The 18,511-nt window shown below is 46.0% G+C and overlaps 1 protein-coding gene across 3 annotated transcripts in view; it reads left to right on the plus strand.

Moving 5' to 3' along the window:
• The window catches only part of LOC115464256 (uncharacterized protein At4g38062-like), a 101,648-nt gene that overhangs the window by 36,344 nt on the left and 46,793 nt on the right, over positions 1–18,511 (plus strand). For 2 of the 3 annotated variants that reach the window (XM_030194658.1, XM_030194656.1), the window contains exon 3: positions 16,360–16,488. The exons of the other annotated variant lie outside the window; for it this stretch is intronic. In XM_030194658.1, coding sequence (XP_030050518.1) covers positions 16,360–16,488 — 129 coding nt within the window. The remainder of the gene's footprint in view (positions 1–16,359; positions 16,489–18,511) is intronic. 3 annotated transcript variants of the gene reach the window in all.

Consider the following 18,511-nt stretch of genomic DNA (forward strand, 5'->3'; position numbering starts at 1 on the left):
TCCTGGGTGGGGGGAGGCAGCGGCAATCCTGGGGCAGTGCAGCGGCAATCCAGGGGGGCAGTGGCCCTGCCCCGGGCCCGGCTCAGCCTCTCGGTCGCCCTAAAACTGAGTTATGATATAGATATATTCACAGCAAGAGAACTGCAAATTGAGGCAAAGAGCTGAATTGTATCACACTCACTTTCATAGTTTCATGGCCTTAAACACAGAAACATATAAACAGTGGCGTAACCAGACCTGACATTTTGGGTGGGCCCAGAGCTAATATGGGTGGGCACTAGGTGTGGAGTAGTGTTTCTTTGGGATACTCCTTAATAATGCCTTACAGTGCACTTGATGATGGATTTCTAAGTAAACAGTCTGTGCAACAGCTCTCCTGCATTAACACAAACCACATACCTGGTTCATGGAACACCAACATTTTTAAATATAGTGATTTTATCCCATATCTTAAACTTCACCAAATATGACTGCTATAAGGCAAACATGTCAATGGCACATATCCTTCAAACTTTGCTTTGTAACAAATGCAAATGCCTGATTAAGCTGTATTCATAAAACAGGTAAATTCTGAAACTGACATTCCCATTTAAAAAGCCAGAGAAGTCAGATTAATATAGATCCTCACACGAACTACATGCACACAGAATCTTTTACATTGGCCACATGCAGAACACAGACCACCCCTTACCAACTGCAGAATAAACACAAAAATTAGAAATCACAGAGATGGCAAATTACCCAGTTCCAGGCTTTTGTGCAGTCCTGATTTTAGACTTTAATACTCAAATCAGTGTGGGATTGTGCAGTGCTTGATTCTGCCCATGGAAATCAGTGCTGGCAAGTCCCATAACAATGGGGTGGTCAGAATGCAGGACTGTCCCAAAATCTCCAGCCTGGAACTGTAGCCCGGCATCAACCCTGCCCTTCCCCCTCCCCCATAGTTTGGCATCAGCTGCAGGAGAAAAGGCCAGCGACAGCGATCAAAGCAGTGGCGTAACCTAGGGTAGTTGATACCAGGGGGCTGGTCATTCTTTAAAACGCCCCCCCTCCAAAATCCAGTACTAGGCATACCGAGAATACAAAACACTCAGGACCTATGGAGCAATTCTAGCATACCATAAGCAGTAATTTCTACAATTCACACAAGGAAAAGGAAAGCATCTTAAACACTACAGTGAGCACTAGAACATCAATTCACCTATTGTAAAGTGAAACCAGACAGAATAGTACAGATCGTCGATCCTGCACAGTCAATGCAAACTGAAAGCCATGTCTTTTTCAGAAACACAGATACACCCTAATCCACTATAGAATAAGTAATCATAAACATAGTACATAAACTTTCTATTTAGACAAAATTAAACTGAACCCCCAAGATGCCAGACTCTGCATACAATGCACACACCACAGAAACCGAAAATGTCCCATAGTACTGTGCAAAATATAAAGACAGCAGATGTAAATTTGAAAAAAAAAAACTAACAATACCAATCACCACTTTACAAATTAACAAATAGAAATAAACAAATATAGAAAATAAATAATACCATTTTATGGACTATACATTTAGCTTTCAGAGGCCAAAACCTCCGTCCTCAGGTCAATACAGTATTGCTGTTACAGTATCCTAGTCCTGACCTGAAGAAGGGGGTTTGTTACATAAGTATACATAAGTAATGCCACACTGGGAAAAGACCCATTTAACCCCATTTAACCCCACTCTCTGTTTCCTATCATCCTTCAACCAGTTTTGAATCCACAATAGGACATTTCCTCCTATCCCATGACCCTCCAATTTCCTCTGTAGCCTTTTTCATGAGGTACCTTGTCAAAAGCCTTTTGAAAATCCAGATACACAATATCAACCGGCTCCCCTTTGTCCACATGTTTGTTTACTCCTTCAAAGAATTGAAGTAAATTGGTCAGGCAAGATTTCCCCACACAAAAGCCGTGCTGACTTGGTCTCAGTAATCCATGTCCTTGGATGTGCTCTGTAATTTTGTTTTTGATAATAGCCTCTACCATTTTCCCCGGCACCGACGTCATACTCACCGGTCTATAATTTCCCGGATCTCCCCTGGAACCATTTTAAAAAATGGGCGTTACATTGGCCACCCTCCAATCTTCCGGTACCATGCTCAATTTTAAGGATAAATTGCATATCACTAACAGTAGCTCCGCAAGCTCATTTTTCAGTTCTATCAGTACTCTAGGATGAATACCATCCAGTCCAGGAGATTTGCTACTCTTCAGTTTGCTGAACTGCCCCATTACGTCCTCCAGGTTTACCATGAAGTCAGTAAGTTTCTCCGACTCGTCCACTTGAAATACAGTGGTGGAAATAAGTATTTGATCCCTTGCTGATTTTGTAAGTTTGCCCACTGACAAAGACATGAGCAGCCCATAATTGAAGGGTAGGTTATTGGTAACAGTGAGAGATAGCACATCACAAATTAAATCCGGAAAATCACATTGTGGAAAGTATATGAATTTATTTGCATTCTGCAGAGGGAAATAAGTATTTAATCCCTCTGGCAAACAAGACCTAATACTTGGTGGCAAAACCCTTGTTGGCAAGCACAGCGGTCAGACGTCTTCTGTAGTTGATGATGAGGTTTGCACACATGTCAGGAGGAATTTTGGTCCACTCCTCTTTGCAGATCATCTCTAAATCATTAAGAGTTCTGGGCTGTCGCTTGGCAACTCGCAGCTTCAGCTCCCTCCATAAGTTTTCAATGGGATTAAGGTCTGGTGACTGGCTAGGCCACTCCATGACCCTAATGTGCTTCTTCCTGAGCCACTCCTTTGTTGCCTTGGCTGTATGTTTTGGGTCATTGTCGTGCTGGAAGACCCAGCCACGACCCATTTTTAAGGCCCTGGCGGAGGGAAGGAGGTTGTCACTCAGAATTGTACGGTACATGGTCCCATCCATTCTCCCATTGATGCGGTGAAGTAGTCCTGTGCCCTTAGCAGAGAAACACCCCCAAAACATAACATTTCCACCTCCATGCTTGACAGTGGGGACGGTGTTCTTTGGGTCATAGGCAGCATTTCTCTTCCTCCAAACACGGCGAGTTGAGTTCATGCCAAAGAGCTCAATTTTTGTCTCATCTGACCACAGCACCTTCTCCCAATCACTCTCGGCATCATCCAGGTGTTCACTGGCAAACTTCAGACGGGCCGTCACATGTGCCTTCCGGAGCAGGGGGACCTTGCGGGCACTGCAGGATTGCAATCCGTTATGTCGTAATGTGGTTACCAATGGTTTTCATGGTGACAGTGGTCCCAGCTGCCTTGAGATCATTGACAAGTTCCCCCCTTGTAGTTGTAGGCTGATTTCTAACCTTCCTCATGATCAAGGATACCCCACGAGGTGAGATTTTGCGTGGAGCCCCAGATCTTTGTCGATTGACAGTCATTTTGTACTTCTTCCATTTTCTTACTATGGCACCAACAGTTGTCTCCTTCTCGCCCAGCGTCTTACTGATGGTTTTGTAGCCCATTCCAGCCTTGTGCAGGTGTATGATCTTGTTCCTGACATCCTTAGACAGCTCCTTGCTCTTGGCCATTTTGTAGAGGTTAGAGTCTGACTGATTCACTGAGTCTGTGGACAGGTGTCTTTCATACAGGTGACCATTGCCGACAGCTGTCTGTCATGCAGGTAACGAGTTGATTTGGAGCATCTACCTGGTCTGTAGGGGCCAGATCTCTTACTGGTTGGTGGGGGATCAAATACTTATTTCCCTCTGCAGAATGCAAATAAATTCATATACTTTCCACAATGTGATTTTCCGGATTTAATTTGTGATGTGCTACTCTCACTGTTACCAATAACCTACCCTTCAATTATGGGCTGCTCATGTCTTTGTCAGTGGGCAAACTTACAAAATCAGCAAGGGATCAAATACTTATTTCCACCACTGTACATTTCCGACACCGGTATTCCACCCAAATCTTCCCTCGGTGAAGACCGAAGCAAAGAATTCATTCAATCTCTCCGCTACGTCTTTATCTTCCTTGATCACCCTTTTTACCCCTCGGTTATCCAGCGGCCCAACAGATCTTTTGCCGGCTTCCTGCTTTTAATATAGTATGTTGTTGTTCCTATTTGCACGATGCTTAGTACTTGACACTATTGATTTGCCATATTTTGTCTGATCTTTAGTTGTATTTAAGGGCACCTGGCCTACCATGGTCTCTGTTGTGCAACCTCACTATCCAGAAACCCTATCTTCCCTGTTTGTGAGGTATCCTTGCAAGATACCGTATCCCGAACCATGCGCTCTTTGAGCGACTGTCGGCCTTCCCCCCATTTTTAGTTTAAAAGCTGCTCTATCTCCTTTTTAAATGCCGACGCCAGCAGCCTGGTCCCACCTTGGTTAAGGTGGAGCCCATCCTTTCGGAATAGGCTCCCCCTTCCCAGAATGTGCCCAGTTCCTAACAAATCTAAAACCCTCCTCCCTGCACCATCCCCTCATCCACGCATTAAGACTCCGGAGCTCGCCTGTCTCTTGGCCCTGCGCGTGGAACAGGTAGCATTTCAGAAAATGCTACCCTAGAGGATCTGTTCTCTGAAATTAGTCAATGTATTAAAATTAGTCCAATAAAAAGATTACCTTATTTACATGTTCTATTTATAAACTTTTATTAACACATCCACAATACTACTTTATCCTAAAGCAAAAAATAAAAATATATATTTTATTTACAGTTTGTTGTCTCTGGTTTCTGCTTTCCTCATCTTCTTTTCAACCATCTTCCTTCCATCCAGCATCTGTCTTTGCTCTCTGTCATCACAGTGTCTACCATCTCTGCCGTCCCTTCCATCCACTGTCTGCCCTTTCTTTCTGCCCCTTCAATCCACCATTTGCCCTCCCTCTCCCATCCATCCAGGGGTCTGCCCTCCCTCTCGCTGCCCCTTCTTTTCGGCCCCCAGTTCAAGCCCCATTATCCCACCTGCCCTAGTTCCAGCCCCAGCACACACCTCCCACCTGCCGCTCCTTTTCAGTCCCCAGTTTCAGCCCCACTATCCCACCAGTCCCCAGTTTCAGCCCCAGCCCTTTTCTCCCACCAGTCCTGAGCTTCAGCCCCAAGCCACTTCTCCCTGTCCCCCTTTTCAGCCCCCAGTCCGCACAGTTTCAGCCCCAGCCCCTTTTCAGCCCCCAGTTCCCTTCATCCACTTGCCTTGCATTAGGGCCCCCCTTTTCAGCCTTAGACCCATTCTCCCACCTGTCCCAGGCATGGCCCCATTCTCCCTGTTGCCCCCTTCTCAGACCCCAGACCCCACTCCCCTTCTCCCATCTGAGTCCCTCCCCTCCCAGATCCCACCCCACCCAGACCCCGTCCCCTTCTCCCATCTGAATCTGTCCCCTCCCCTCCCAGACCCAGTTCCCGTCCCCTCAACAATCTGAGCCCACTCGACCCCTTCTCCCATCTGAGCCCCCCTCCCCGACCCAGTCCCCACCTGCCTACCAGCTCCGTCGTGGAGAGATGATCCTCTTCTGCCACCCGGCACCCAGTCCTTAAAAAAGAAAAGCGAAGAAGCGCCTCGCATCTGCTCTGCGCTGCTGTAAGACAAGCAAATCGAAATCGCCTCATCGCGTCGGCCCTTCAATCACTGTGTCCCGCCCTCGCAGAAATAGGAAGCTACATCAGAGGGCGGGACACAGTGATTGAAGGGCCGACGCGATTAGGCGATTTGCTTGCCTTAGCAGCACAGAGCAGATGCAAGGCGCTTTTCTTTTTACAGCTGGGTGCCGGGTGGCAGAAGAGGGTCACTTTCTCCGTCCGTCGACGGAGCTGGTAGGCAGGTGGGGGTGGGGCGGAGTCGGACGTTGGTTGGGCGGGCCTGGAGGGAAAGTGCTGGGCCTGGGCCCATCCAGGCTCGCCTGTGGCTACGCCCCTGATAAAATGAAGGCAGATAAAGACCATTTGACCTATCCAGTGTACCCATCCCTACCATCTACTATCCCTGCCTCTCCCTTAGAGCTCCTATGTGCTTGTCCTATGGTTTCTTGGATTCAGATACAATGCTTGTCTCCACTACTTCCACCAGGAGGCCATTCCACACATCCAAGTTTCATCTACAGTAAATACACACACCAAAAATTAATTCTGATCCTCATTGTGCTTTCTAAAGTAAGAGATTGACTTAAAGACCTAGAAACTATAAGTAACTATGTTGTCTTTCTGAGTTTGTGCCATAAGGCTTTTGCTTGAATCAATTGAGCTGGGCACTTTGAAGTCCATACACTATGGGCTTGATATTCAAAATGATTTAAATAGGCAGGAGCCTTCTGGGTTAACTGGGCATTTTCAGCATCAATGTCCAGTTAGCACCCAAACTGAAAATGGCTATTTTGGGGTGTTCCGGGACACAGTTGGCACTTAGTTGATTAAGTGCCAATTTCAGGACTTAACCAGCTAGAATAACCACATAAATAGGACCGCATAAAATGCATATTGAATGAATATTGCACTTAACCGGCTATGTCTTTGCTGGCTCCATATACCCGAAAATTCAGTGCTAGAACTCGGACATGCCTCTACATTGAATGTCTGGATATAACTCTGGCAGTGGTCAGCAAAATGCTGATCGCTGCCGGCTGAATATTGGATATATATATATTTTTTGTTTGTTTGTTTATTTTGGTTGTTCTAAATAGGCACCTTTCTGGTCTTTTCTTGTAGGCATCCTATTCTAAAGTCAAGACCAAAGGGTGTGATTTTACAGCAGAACATTTATGTGGAAGGTCCAAAATGGTACCTATTTTAGAAAGGCAACATAGAGGCGTATTTTCAAAGCACTTTGAAAATACGCCTCTATATTGCATGTTTTACACTTAGACTTACAAAGTTACATGCAGGCTCATTTTCAAAAGAGAAAAATGTCCAAAAAGTGGCATAAGTCTGCATTTGGACCTTTTTCTCACAGAAACGTCCAAATCAGTATTTTCAAAACCTATTTCTAGATGTTTTTATCTGAAGCCCATCAGAAGTGCATCCAAATCTCAAGCGGGCATGCTAGCGGCGTGTTCAGGGCGGAACTTGGGCATTCCTTAGACGTTTTTCAGCCGTAATGGAACAAAACAGAAGCTTCAAGGACTAAAACTTAGACGTTTTGAGCTACTCCTGTTTTTATAACGAATAAGGTGCAAAAAGGTGCCCTAAATAACCAGATGACCACTGGAGGGAATCAGGAATGACCTCCCCTTATTCCCACAGTGGTCACTAACCCCCTCCCACCACCTAAAAAATGTGATGAAAAACATTACTTGCCAGCCTCTGTGCCACCCTCAGATGTTATACTCAGGCAGGGCTGGTCTTAGCAAGTGCGGGGCCCTATGCAGACCAATTTGATGGGGCCCCACCCTAGCCCTGCTCCCACCCTAACTCCGCCCCCACCCTAGCTCCAGGGCCCGCCACCCCTCCCTCCGAGCTCCAAGGCCCCCAGCTCCAGGGCTTGTCGATCCTGCAGTCAGTGCCAACTGAAAGCCATGTCTTTTTCACAAACACAGATACACCCTAATCCACTATAGAATAAGTAATCATAAACTTTCTATTTAGACAAAAAATAAAATGAAACCCCAAGATGCCAGACTCTGCATACAATGCAACACCACAGAAACAGAAAATGTCCTCTAGTATTGTGCAAAATATGAAGACAGCAGATGTAAATTTGAAAAAAACTAACAAATACCAATCACCACTTTACAAATTAACAAATAAAAATAAAACAAATATAGAAAATAAAATACCATTTTATTGAACTAATATATTTAACTTTCAGAGGCCAAAACATCCTTCCTCAGGTCAATACAGTATAGTACTGTTATAGTATCCTATCCTGACCTGAGGAAGGGGGTTTTGTTCTCCGAAAGTTAGCCAAAATGTATTAAAATTAGTCCAATAAAAAGATTACCTTGTTTGCATGTTCTATTATAAACATTTATTAACATATCTACAATACTACTTTATCCTAAAGCAAAAAAATTTAAATATATATTTTATTTACAGTTTGTTGTCTCTGGTTTCTGCTTTTCTCATCTTCTTTTCACTGTCTTCCTTCCATCCAGCATCTGTCTTCGGTCTCTCTCTGCCATCCAGTGTCTGCCCTCTCTGCTGTCCCCTCCATCCAATGTCTGCCCTCTCTTCCTGCTCCTTCTATCCACATCTGCCCTCTCTCTGCCCCTTCCATCCACCATCTGCCCCTGTCTGCCCTCTCTCTCTCCCCCATCCATTCACTGTCTGCCCTTTCTATCCCTTCCATCCACTATCTGCCCTTTCTCTCTGCTCCTTCAATCCACCATTTGCCCTCCCTCTCCCATCCATCCAGGGTTTGCCCTCCCTCTTGCTCCCCCATCCAGGATCTGCCCCTCTCTCTGCCCCTTTTTTTTCAGCCCCCAGTTCCAGCCCCACTATCCCACCAATCCCCCATTTCAGCCCCAGCCCTTTTCTCCCACCAGTCCCGAGCTTCAGCCCCCCAGCCACTTCTCCCTGTCCCCTTTTCAGCCCCAAGTCCCCAGTTTCAGCCCCTGCCCCTTTTCAGTCTCCAGCCTCTTATCCCACCTAACCTCCTTTTCAGCCCCCACTTCCAGCCCCCTTCATCCACATGCCTTGTATTAGGGCCTCCCTTTTCAGAACCATTCTCCCACCTGACCCACGCATACCCCATTTTCCCACCAGCCCCAGGCATGGCCCCCATTTTCCCACATTGCCCCTTCTCAGACCCAGTCCCCTTCTCCCATCCAAGAACCCCAGTCCCCTCCCCACCCGTCCCCTTCAACCATCCAAGAACCCCCTCTCCACCTCAGTCCCCTTCTCCCATTCAAGGATCCCAGTCCTCTCCCCACCCGTCCCCTTCTCCCATCCGAGAACCCCCTCCCCAGTCTCTCCCATCCAAGAACCCCAGTCCCCTCCCCACCCGTCCCCTTCAACTATCCAAGAACCCTCTCCCCACCCCCTTCTGCTTCTCCCATCCATGAATCCCCTCCCCACCTCAGTCTCCTTCCCATTTGAGAACCCCCTCCCCACCCCACCCTTCCCCCACCTGAGAGCCCCACACCCTTCTCCCATCTGAGTCCCTCCCCACCTACCAGCTCCATTCTCCTGCCGCCCAGGCCCACCACCCTCACTGCCTTTAAAAAAAACCCAATTTGAAGCGCTGGAGTAACAGGCAGCCGCGCCTCCCGTCTGCCCTGCTACTAAAAATCTCTTCGACGACGTCATTGGGCCTTCCCACATTGAGTTCCGCCCGCCCTCGCGGTAATTGGAAGTTACCTCAGAGGAGGGCGGGACTCAATGTGGGAAGGCCCAATGATGTCGTCGAAGAGATTTTTAGTAGAAAGGCAGACGTTAGGCGCTGCTGCCTGTTACTCCAGCGCTTCAAATTGGTTTTTAAAGGCAGGACAGGACGAGCAGCGCCGGGAGCGGACTCGGAGCACCCCACCACCACCACCCGCTGACATCTGGGGCGGACCGCCCCCACCATGTCACCGTCGCGCGTTGTTGAACTTGGGAGGGAGGGAGAGTGGTGCTCGGGCGGTCGGGGTGGGGCGACCTGAGGCGCGCTGCGCGGGGCCCCCCCTGAGCGCGAGGCCCTATGCGGCCGCCTCGGTCGCCTCGCCTTAAGACCGGCCCTGTACTCAGGTCCATCAGAATAGCATGCAGGTCCCTGGAGTAGTCTAGTAGTGGGTGCATGCTCAAGCGTGGTCTATTCCCTGTAGCACATGGCGATATATTACTCACGCCAGTTCCAAAGGACTCCAAGAAAAAAAGTGTTGATCTTACCAACTATCGCCCTATTGCCTCAATACCACTTTTTGTAAAACTGATGGAGAGCATGGTGACGAAACAACTTACAGACTATCTTGACCAGTTTTCTGTTTTTCACGAATCTCAGTCTGGGTTTCGTTCCCATCACAGCACCGAAACCATGCTCATCACTTTAACAGCTTTTGGCAGGAGATAGCTCACGGCAAAAGTCTACTGTTATTACAGTTCGATATGTCAAGTGCTTTTGACATGGTTGATCACACCATACTGCTGAACCTTCTTGACAGCCTAGGAATCTGCGGACATGTTCATAACTGGATCAAGGGCTTTCTCTCTGCCAGAACTTACCAAGTAATCGCCAACTCAGCTCTATCAAAGTCGTGGAAAGCAACTTGTGGAGTCCCTCAAGGCTCTCTGCTGTCGCCAACTCTCTTCAATATTATGATGATTCCACTGGCCAAGACCTTAAGTAACTTAAGACTTCACCCGCATGTACTTTTGGGCATCTTCTTTCAAACTCAAGCTGAATGCTGACAAAACCCATTGCCTACTATTATCTTCTCAGCACAGCAAGTACAGACCTCCCACATTAATCACCCCCACCTTACGCCTTCCTAGACTAGATAGCCTCAAAATTTTAGGAGTCACCCTTGACCGCTCACTCTCACTTGAGCAGCACGTTAACGCCACCACAAAGAAGATGTTCTCGCTGTGGAAACTAAAAAGAATAAAAACATTTTTTCCTCGAGAGGTCTTCCGCAGCCTCATACAGTCCGTCGTACTATGCCACCTGGATTACTGTAACGGAGTGTATGCTGGATGTAAACAGCAACTTCTTAAGAAACTGTAGACAGCCCAAAATACAGCGGCCGGATTGGTTTGTGGAAAGACCAAGTTTGAGTCTGCCACGCCCCTTCAAAAGCAACTACATTGGCTACCTGTCAAAGATCGTATCAGCTTTAAACTCTGCTCTCTAGTTCACCAAATCCTTTATGAAGTACCTGGCTATATGATAGATCTCATCACCCTACCGCTTCAGAATACGTTTCGACTCTCCCGTTCATATCTTACCCTTCACTATCCAAACTGCAACGGAATCAAGTACAAGTCCACGTATGCTACCTCCTTCTCTTTCATTAGCACTCAGTTTTGGATTTCTTTACCGAGGACCATCAAAACCATTACAGGTCATCTAACTTTCCGGAAATCACTGAAGACCATGTTATTCAGCAGTGCCTACCCTGCGGACTCATCCAGTGTCTCCACTGCTGGAAGCACACCGATCTAGAGACATTTGGACATATCCACCTTCCCTCTTCCCTCACAGCTTCCCTTCTCCGTCCATCCATTCCTATTCTTCCCCATTATCTCTTGTAGGTTTGCTGTATTAGCTTCATTTTACTGCATTGGCGCCTGCCTCTGTGGTGCATTGTAAGCCACATTGAGCCTGACACTGTTGGGAAACTGTGGGGTACAAATGAGATAATAAATAAATAAATAAATAAATACAAACAGGTGGATCCAGGCTCCTACCTCCCCCTACGTGTTACACTTGTGGAGGAAACTGCGAGGCCTTCAAAATTCACCAGAAACCCACTGTACCCACATATAGGTGCCCCCTTCACCTGTAAGAGCTATGGTAGTGGTATACAGTTGGGGGGGAGTGGGTTTTGGGGGGGGGGCTCAGCAGACAAGGTAAGGGAGCAATGGTGAGATGTGTACCTGGGAGCATTTTACGAAGTCCACTGCAGTGCCCCCTAGGGTGCCCTATTGCTTTCCTGAGATGTTAGGGGGACCAGTGTACTAAAAATGCTGGCTTCTCCTACATCCCAATGGCTTGATTTTGTGCGTTTTGCACTTGGACGTGTTTTTTTTCTTCGAAAATGGACCAAAAAACAAAACCTTCTATTTTTGAAAAAAAAAAAGATAGATGTTTTTCTTTTTTGAAAATGTCCTTCTTTATGGGAAATGGGGACTTGATATACCGCCTTTCTGAGGTTTTTGCATCTACACTCAAAGCAATTTACTTATATTCAGGTACTTAGTTTGTACCAAGGGCTTTACTATTCAGATATTGGACGTTTTGTTAAAACGTCAAAAGTTGGACTAAGACGTCATATCAAAAATGCCTCTCATAGTAACCTATGGAACTTTGTAAGTAAGTGCTATGTAACTTTGTAAGTCTAAGTGTTTTGAAAATGAGCCCCATAGAGGGACATTTTCGAAAGAAACGTCCAAGTTGTGATTTGGACGTCTTTGCAAAACGTCGAAATGCAGGGGCAGGGAAACCTGTATTTTTGAAAAAAGATGGACGTCCATCTTTTGTTTCGAAAATACCGTCAGAGACGTCCAAATCCTTAAATTTGGATGTCCCTAGATTTGGACATCCTTGGATCTGGACGTTTCTGACTTTCGGCGATTTTTGAAACCATGTCCATGTCAAAAACGTCCAAATGCAAGCCATTTGGATGTGGGAGGAGCCAGCATTTGTAGTGCACTGGTCCCCCTGACACGCCAGGACACCAACCGGTCACCCCAGGGGGCACTGCAGAGGACTTCATAAATCGCTCCCAGGAACAAAGCTCCCTTACCGTGTGTGCTGAGCCCCCTAAAACCCACTACCCACAACTGTACATCACTACCATATCCCTTACGGGTGAAGGGGGGCACCTATGTATGGGTACAGTGGGTTTCTGGTGGGATTTGGAGAGCTCGCTGTTTCCTCCACAAATGTAACATGTAGGGGGGTATGGGTCTGGGTCCGCCTGTCTGAAGTGCACTGTAGTACCCACTAAAACTGCTCCAGGGACCTGCATGCGCTGTTTTGGACCTGAGTATGACATCTGAGGCTGGCATGAAATATTTTTAAAGATTTTTTTTGATGATAGGAGGGGGTTAGTGACCACTGGGGGAGTAACGGGAGATCATCCCCAATTCCCTCCGGTGGTCATCTGGTCATTTCAGGCACCTTTTTGTGCCTTATTCGTAAAAAGAAACACGTCCAGGTGAAAACGTCCAAGTGTTCGTCAGGGACGTCCTTGCTTTTTTTGATTATGGGTCAAAGACGTCCAAGTGTTAGGCATTTCCAAGTGTTAGGCACGCCCAAGTCCTGCCTTCGCTACGCCTCTGACACGCCCCCTTGAAATTTGGACGTCCTTGTGACGGACTGCAGTTAGAGACGTCCAAAATCTGGTTTCGATTATACCGATTTGGACGTCTCTATGAGAAGGACGTCCATCTTCCATTTTATGTCGAAACATGGACGTCATTCTCTTTTGAAAATGAGCCTGATAGTCACCTTGGGGCTGATATTTAGTTCGCAGGATGCAGCCCAGCTAACTCCCCTGGTTGGGAGTGAGACCGGATATTCAATGCCAGGCTGTTTCTGGTGACCGGCATGGAATATCTGGTTTATTTTTGTCCAGTTTAATCAAACCGTCCAAGCCAATATTCAGTGCTTGTTGGTTAAGTTTAAACCAGCCAAAGATTAGCCTACTATTTCGGCAGCCCAATTTGGCCTCCGAAGAGGGCAAGGCTAGCTCCATAACTGTAGTAATTCTCTACATTCTTAGGCTTGGCTTGGGTATCGCCCCTAGGCACCTTTTCTGGTGTCAACATCTGATGAATATGAGTGTAATTATGTGCACCTACTTTCTGTTGGGTAATTTTACAGAGGCACAAAGACACATATATTGCCTTTATAAAATAACGATAATAATAATAATAACAACCTATGTTATAGCCTATACCCCCTGTTTTAAAATTAACCTCTCATGTGAAGTTTCCTGTGAGTTCGATTTTCTAAATACTTTAAATAAACTTCTGTGGTGATAGCAAATGGCATTGCATTACTCCAATGCCTAAGAAGCCTGAATAGGCAGTTTCCCCTGTACTAATAAGGAGAATTTATCCAGATGTAGTGAGGTTTGATCAGTCTTATCCAGTACCCCCAGTTCACTACAGCTTCTGATTGGCCACTAGCTACTTAGAACACTAGCGCATCCTGACAGAAGAGCTGTGTTTGGCATTTATATATGAAAATCACAACACAACCTCACACCGGCTGTGTAAATATTATGTAGGACACACCCACCTATAGGAAATCTAATTAGTCTAATGAGTTTTATTAGATGGAGAAAAAAAATCTTTTTTCTCCATCTAATAAAACTCATTAGACTAATTAGATTTCCTATAGGTGGGTGGGCCCTACATGATATTTACACAGCCGGTGTGAGGTTATGTTGTGATTTTCAATTATTACTTTAGCTTGAGTGGATTTATATATGACAAACAGACCTTGTAGGTAGCAAGGCATGAGGGTACAACAACAAAGAAAGATAAAGGCTAGTAATTGAAACTGGTGCCCAGATGATCAGAAGTAAACGCAGGCGCTAGAGGATGTTAGTGCCATACTAGTGACTGTGTTTGATACCGCCCCATGATCAGAGCCCCCGAGCACATGAAACAACTCGCTCACAGGCTCTGAATGCAACTAGCATGCAAATGCATTCAAAACAGGGCTCAGCGCATGCAAATGCAAGCTAAATGTATTCCTATCCAATGATCAGTGAGCAATGCGCCCTTATATGGTATGAAGCCCCGCCCAGCGCATCCCAGGATTATCTGGGCAGAGCTGGGTGCCGCCATTTTTGAGGTGGCACCGATGGAAGAGGAGGGAGACCACCTCCCTCCTTCAGTGAAGGTAGGGGGTGGGGAAGGGCCGCTAGACTACCAGGTCGGAGGGGGATTGACTTGTGGCCCATTGGGCCACCAGGGCTCCATTTGAGGGGATACTAGGGGGGTTAGGGGGGCTGGAGACCCACCGGATCTCCAGCCCCCCTGAACTTGTGTTGGGGGGTCAGGGGGACTGGAGGTCCGCTGGACCTCCAGCCTTCATGTCGCTTGCATACTAGGCCACCAGGGCCATACTGTTTGGGGTCTCGGGTCGTCCCATGGACCTCCAGTCCCTGTGTTTGACAGGTCTGGGCTTCTGATAGCCCAGACCTGTCAAACAAGTGCGGGAGGATTATGCTCAGGCACAATCCTCCAGCACTTTACCCTATGATCAGAGATAATAGCGTGCTTAAATTTGCATGCTATTATCTCTGATCATAGGGGCGGTAAAGCCCTGAGCTGTTCCAGTGCTATATTTAGAGCGCTGTTTGGAACAACGCGGGACTTTCGATCATCTGCCCATGGGTGTTGATTTTTAGAGGAAGTGTAGCTGGCTAATGTGAGTAAATTTTGGGGATTGGTAAGCCAAACAAGTTTCCAGTTTTTGAACTGGTAAAAAAGTACTGGGGCTGACTGTGCTGGTGCAGTATTGCAGCCAATGGTCAACCCTACTTTTGCAGACCCTCAAGAAAGCGCAGGCAGAAATGGGAATCTGAGCAAGTGATAACACCAGTACCTGTCATCTATAAGGTGATGGCTTAATATAAAGCAAGGATGAATTCTAGAATACATCATAATAGTTCCCATCAAGCCTTTTCTAGTGAATTAATATGACCTGACTTTAAACAGGTCTGTTATTGCTACCTAATATAGTACCAACATTGTTTTTACAGGAAATCCCAGGGGTTTGGTAGAAGAAAATGTGTTTTCTGAAAACAGAAGCTGTTTGTCTTGTTCTTGGTTTTTTTTTTAACAGTATCTTTGATCCTACCAAATTTTTTAAGGTAATTTTCAAAAGTATAAATTATGCCTAAAAAATTGGCACAAAAAATAGCTATTTTATAAGCCGTGCCTAAAGTTAAGGGTGGTTTATAGAATAGTGCTTAAGTCCTGGGGGTTGCATGTCAATTTAGGTGTGTCCATTTGCACCAACAAAAAAATGGTGCAAATGCCCTGCCTACATTTACACATGGAACCCCCTTATTCTATAATTGCGTGTGTAACCCAATACCACACCCACAGTCTGCCCTGAACCACCCATGACCCTCCCATTTCTGCATCCCTCTTCTGGATGCGCGTAAAATTTGTATGGCTCTCGTCTCTAAATTTATGCACATACATCTTAATTTATTCCAATTAACACCAATAATTGCTTGTTAAAAAGCCAATTATTGGCACTAATTGGCTTGCTATTCAATAAAATTGGGAGTGCTCCCAAAATTTGTGCCCACAATTTTTGGTGACTTTTATAGATTTAGGGGTGAGAGACTTGTGCGTGCTGGTTATAGAACAGTGCTTAGCACTTACATGCATACATTTCAATTATCAATGCCAACTGTAAGTTCTACATCTCTGTAACATATGCATGCTATTAGCACCTAAATTTAGGTACCAGCTTACAGGATTTCCTTTTTTGTGAGTTACTTGTACAACATTCATAGATCTGACTGGGCCAAGGGGCATAATTTACTTCCAAGGTCCAAACTAGGGCCTCTCACTCAGCCAAGCTCTGCATAGGTTCTGGGTTATTGAGCAGGGCTTATCCACTTCTGGTAAGTGGTACATCACTGTGTGATTGTACACTGTATACTAATGTATTATTACTCTAGGCTTAGGAATTATATAAATAAGTCCCATTTTTGTGTATCTTATCAAAGATAGCCAGTCTTTGTGTGTTATGTTTGACAGGTCGGCATAGATGACAAAGTTTTTCTGGTGCAAATTAAAGAGCTTCAAAAGGAAAATCGACAGCTTCAAGGCACCATAAAAGAAAAGGATGATGCTATGTCTAACCTGGTTGAAATAATTCAAGACAGGGTACTGTATGCCTTAATTGCCATTTTCTTCTCTATTTCTTTTATCCCTATTTTATTTGGCCAATAGGTTTAGGTATTTGAATTTTATATATTTATTTTCCTTTTAGCACAGTATGTGTTGATATGCAGTGTTTCTATGAAACTATAGAATTTAACTTACTTTTCATTTCTTATATTCTGCGGTTCCCAGAGTAATTACCAAATCAGTTTTGAGGACAAACCATAAACATACCCAATATATCATTCACTTCCTAATTTTATACATTAGTCCACCGTGATTATCCCCCAAATAAAAACTACAAAAATCTCTGACCCTTACATAGAGTCATACAATCACTGACCCTAGGATAAGCAATACACCATACATAGCCTAATAAAATCAGTACTGTTGTACATACAATGAAAATAATTCCATATGTAACCCAGCATGGCAGTGAATTTGGAAATCAGTACAAAAAATAAAATCAATAGGCCCGATATTCAGCCGCCAGTGATCAGCGTTTTGCTGACCACTGGCGACGTTATAATCAGAAATTCAATGTGAGGCCACATCCAGGGTTCAACATTGAATTTCCAGGTATATGGAGCTGGCGAAAACAAAGCCGGTTAAGTGCGATATTCGGCACATAACTGGCTGTGAAGAACAGCATAATGATAGGACTACATCTTATGCGGTCCTATTTATGTAGTTATCTTAGCTGGTTAAGTGCTGAAACATCGGCACTTAACCGGATAAGTGCTGGCTCCGTCCGTGGAACACCCCCAGAATAGTCAGTTTTGGCTTGGGTGCTGACTGGGTATTTTTAGTGGCACTATCCATTTAAGCGCCATTGAAAATGCCTGGTTAACCAGGACAGGCAATTTAAACAGCCAAGAGTATCTCCTGTCCATTTAATTCATTTTAAATCTCTGGCCCAGAATATTTTTATCATTATTTTTATCATGATACAGACGTTCAAATATTTGAAAGGTATTAATCCGCAAACGAACCTTTTCCGGAGATGGGAAGGCGGTAGAACAAGAGGGCATGAACTGAGATTGAAGGGGGGCAGAATCAAGAAGAATGTCAGGAAGTATTTTTTCACGGAGAGGGTGGTGGATGCTTGGAATGCCCTCCCGCGGGAGGTGGTGGAGATGAAAACGGTAACGGAATTCAAACATGCGTGGGATAAACATAAAGGAATCCTGTGCAGAAGAAAGGGATCCTCAGGAGCTTAGCCTAGAATGGGTGGCAGAGCTGGTGGTTGGGAGGCGGAGCTAGTGTGGGCAGACATATACGGTCTGTGCTGGGGCTGGTGGTTGAGCGGCAGGGATAATGCTGGGCAGACTTATACGGTCTGTGCCAGAGCCGGTGGTGGGTGGCAGGGATAGTGCTGGGCAGACTTATACGGTCTGTGCCAGAGCTGGTGGTTGGGAGGCGGGGATAGTGCTGGGCAGACTTATACGGTCTGTGCCAGAGCCGGTGGTGGGTGGCAGGGATAGTGCTGGGCAGACTTATACGGTCTGTGCCAGAGCTGGTGGTTGGGAGGCGGGGATAGTGCTGGGCAGACTTATACGGTCTGTGCCAGAGCCGGTGGTGGGTGGCAGGGATAATGCTGGGCAGACTTATACGGTCTGTGCCAGAGCCGGTGGTGGGTGGCAGGGATAGTGCTGGGCAGACTTATACGGTCTGTGCCAGAGCTGGTGGTTGGGAGACGGGGTTGGTGGTTGGGAGGCGGGGATAGGGCTGGCCAGACTTATACGGTCTGTGCACTGAAGAGGACAGTACAAATAAAAAAAGTAGCACATATGAATTTATCTTCTTGGGCAGACTGGATGGACCGTGCAGGTCTTTTTCTGCCGTCATCTACTATGTTACTATCCTGCTTATAATCGAACGAGAAAAACGCCCAAGTTCCGACCTAAATCGGGAGATGGGCGTTCTTCTCACAAAAACAAATAAAGCGGCATAATCGAAAGCCGAACTTTGGACGCTTTCAACTGCACTCCGTCGCGGATGCGGACAAAGTTGACGGGGGAGTGTC

This window comes from Microcaecilia unicolor, chromosome 3 (assembly GCF_901765095.1).
Source record: "Microcaecilia unicolor chromosome 3, aMicUni1.1, whole genome shotgun sequence".
Lineage (NCBI taxonomy): Eukaryota > Metazoa > Chordata > Amphibia > Gymnophiona > Siphonopidae > Microcaecilia > Microcaecilia unicolor.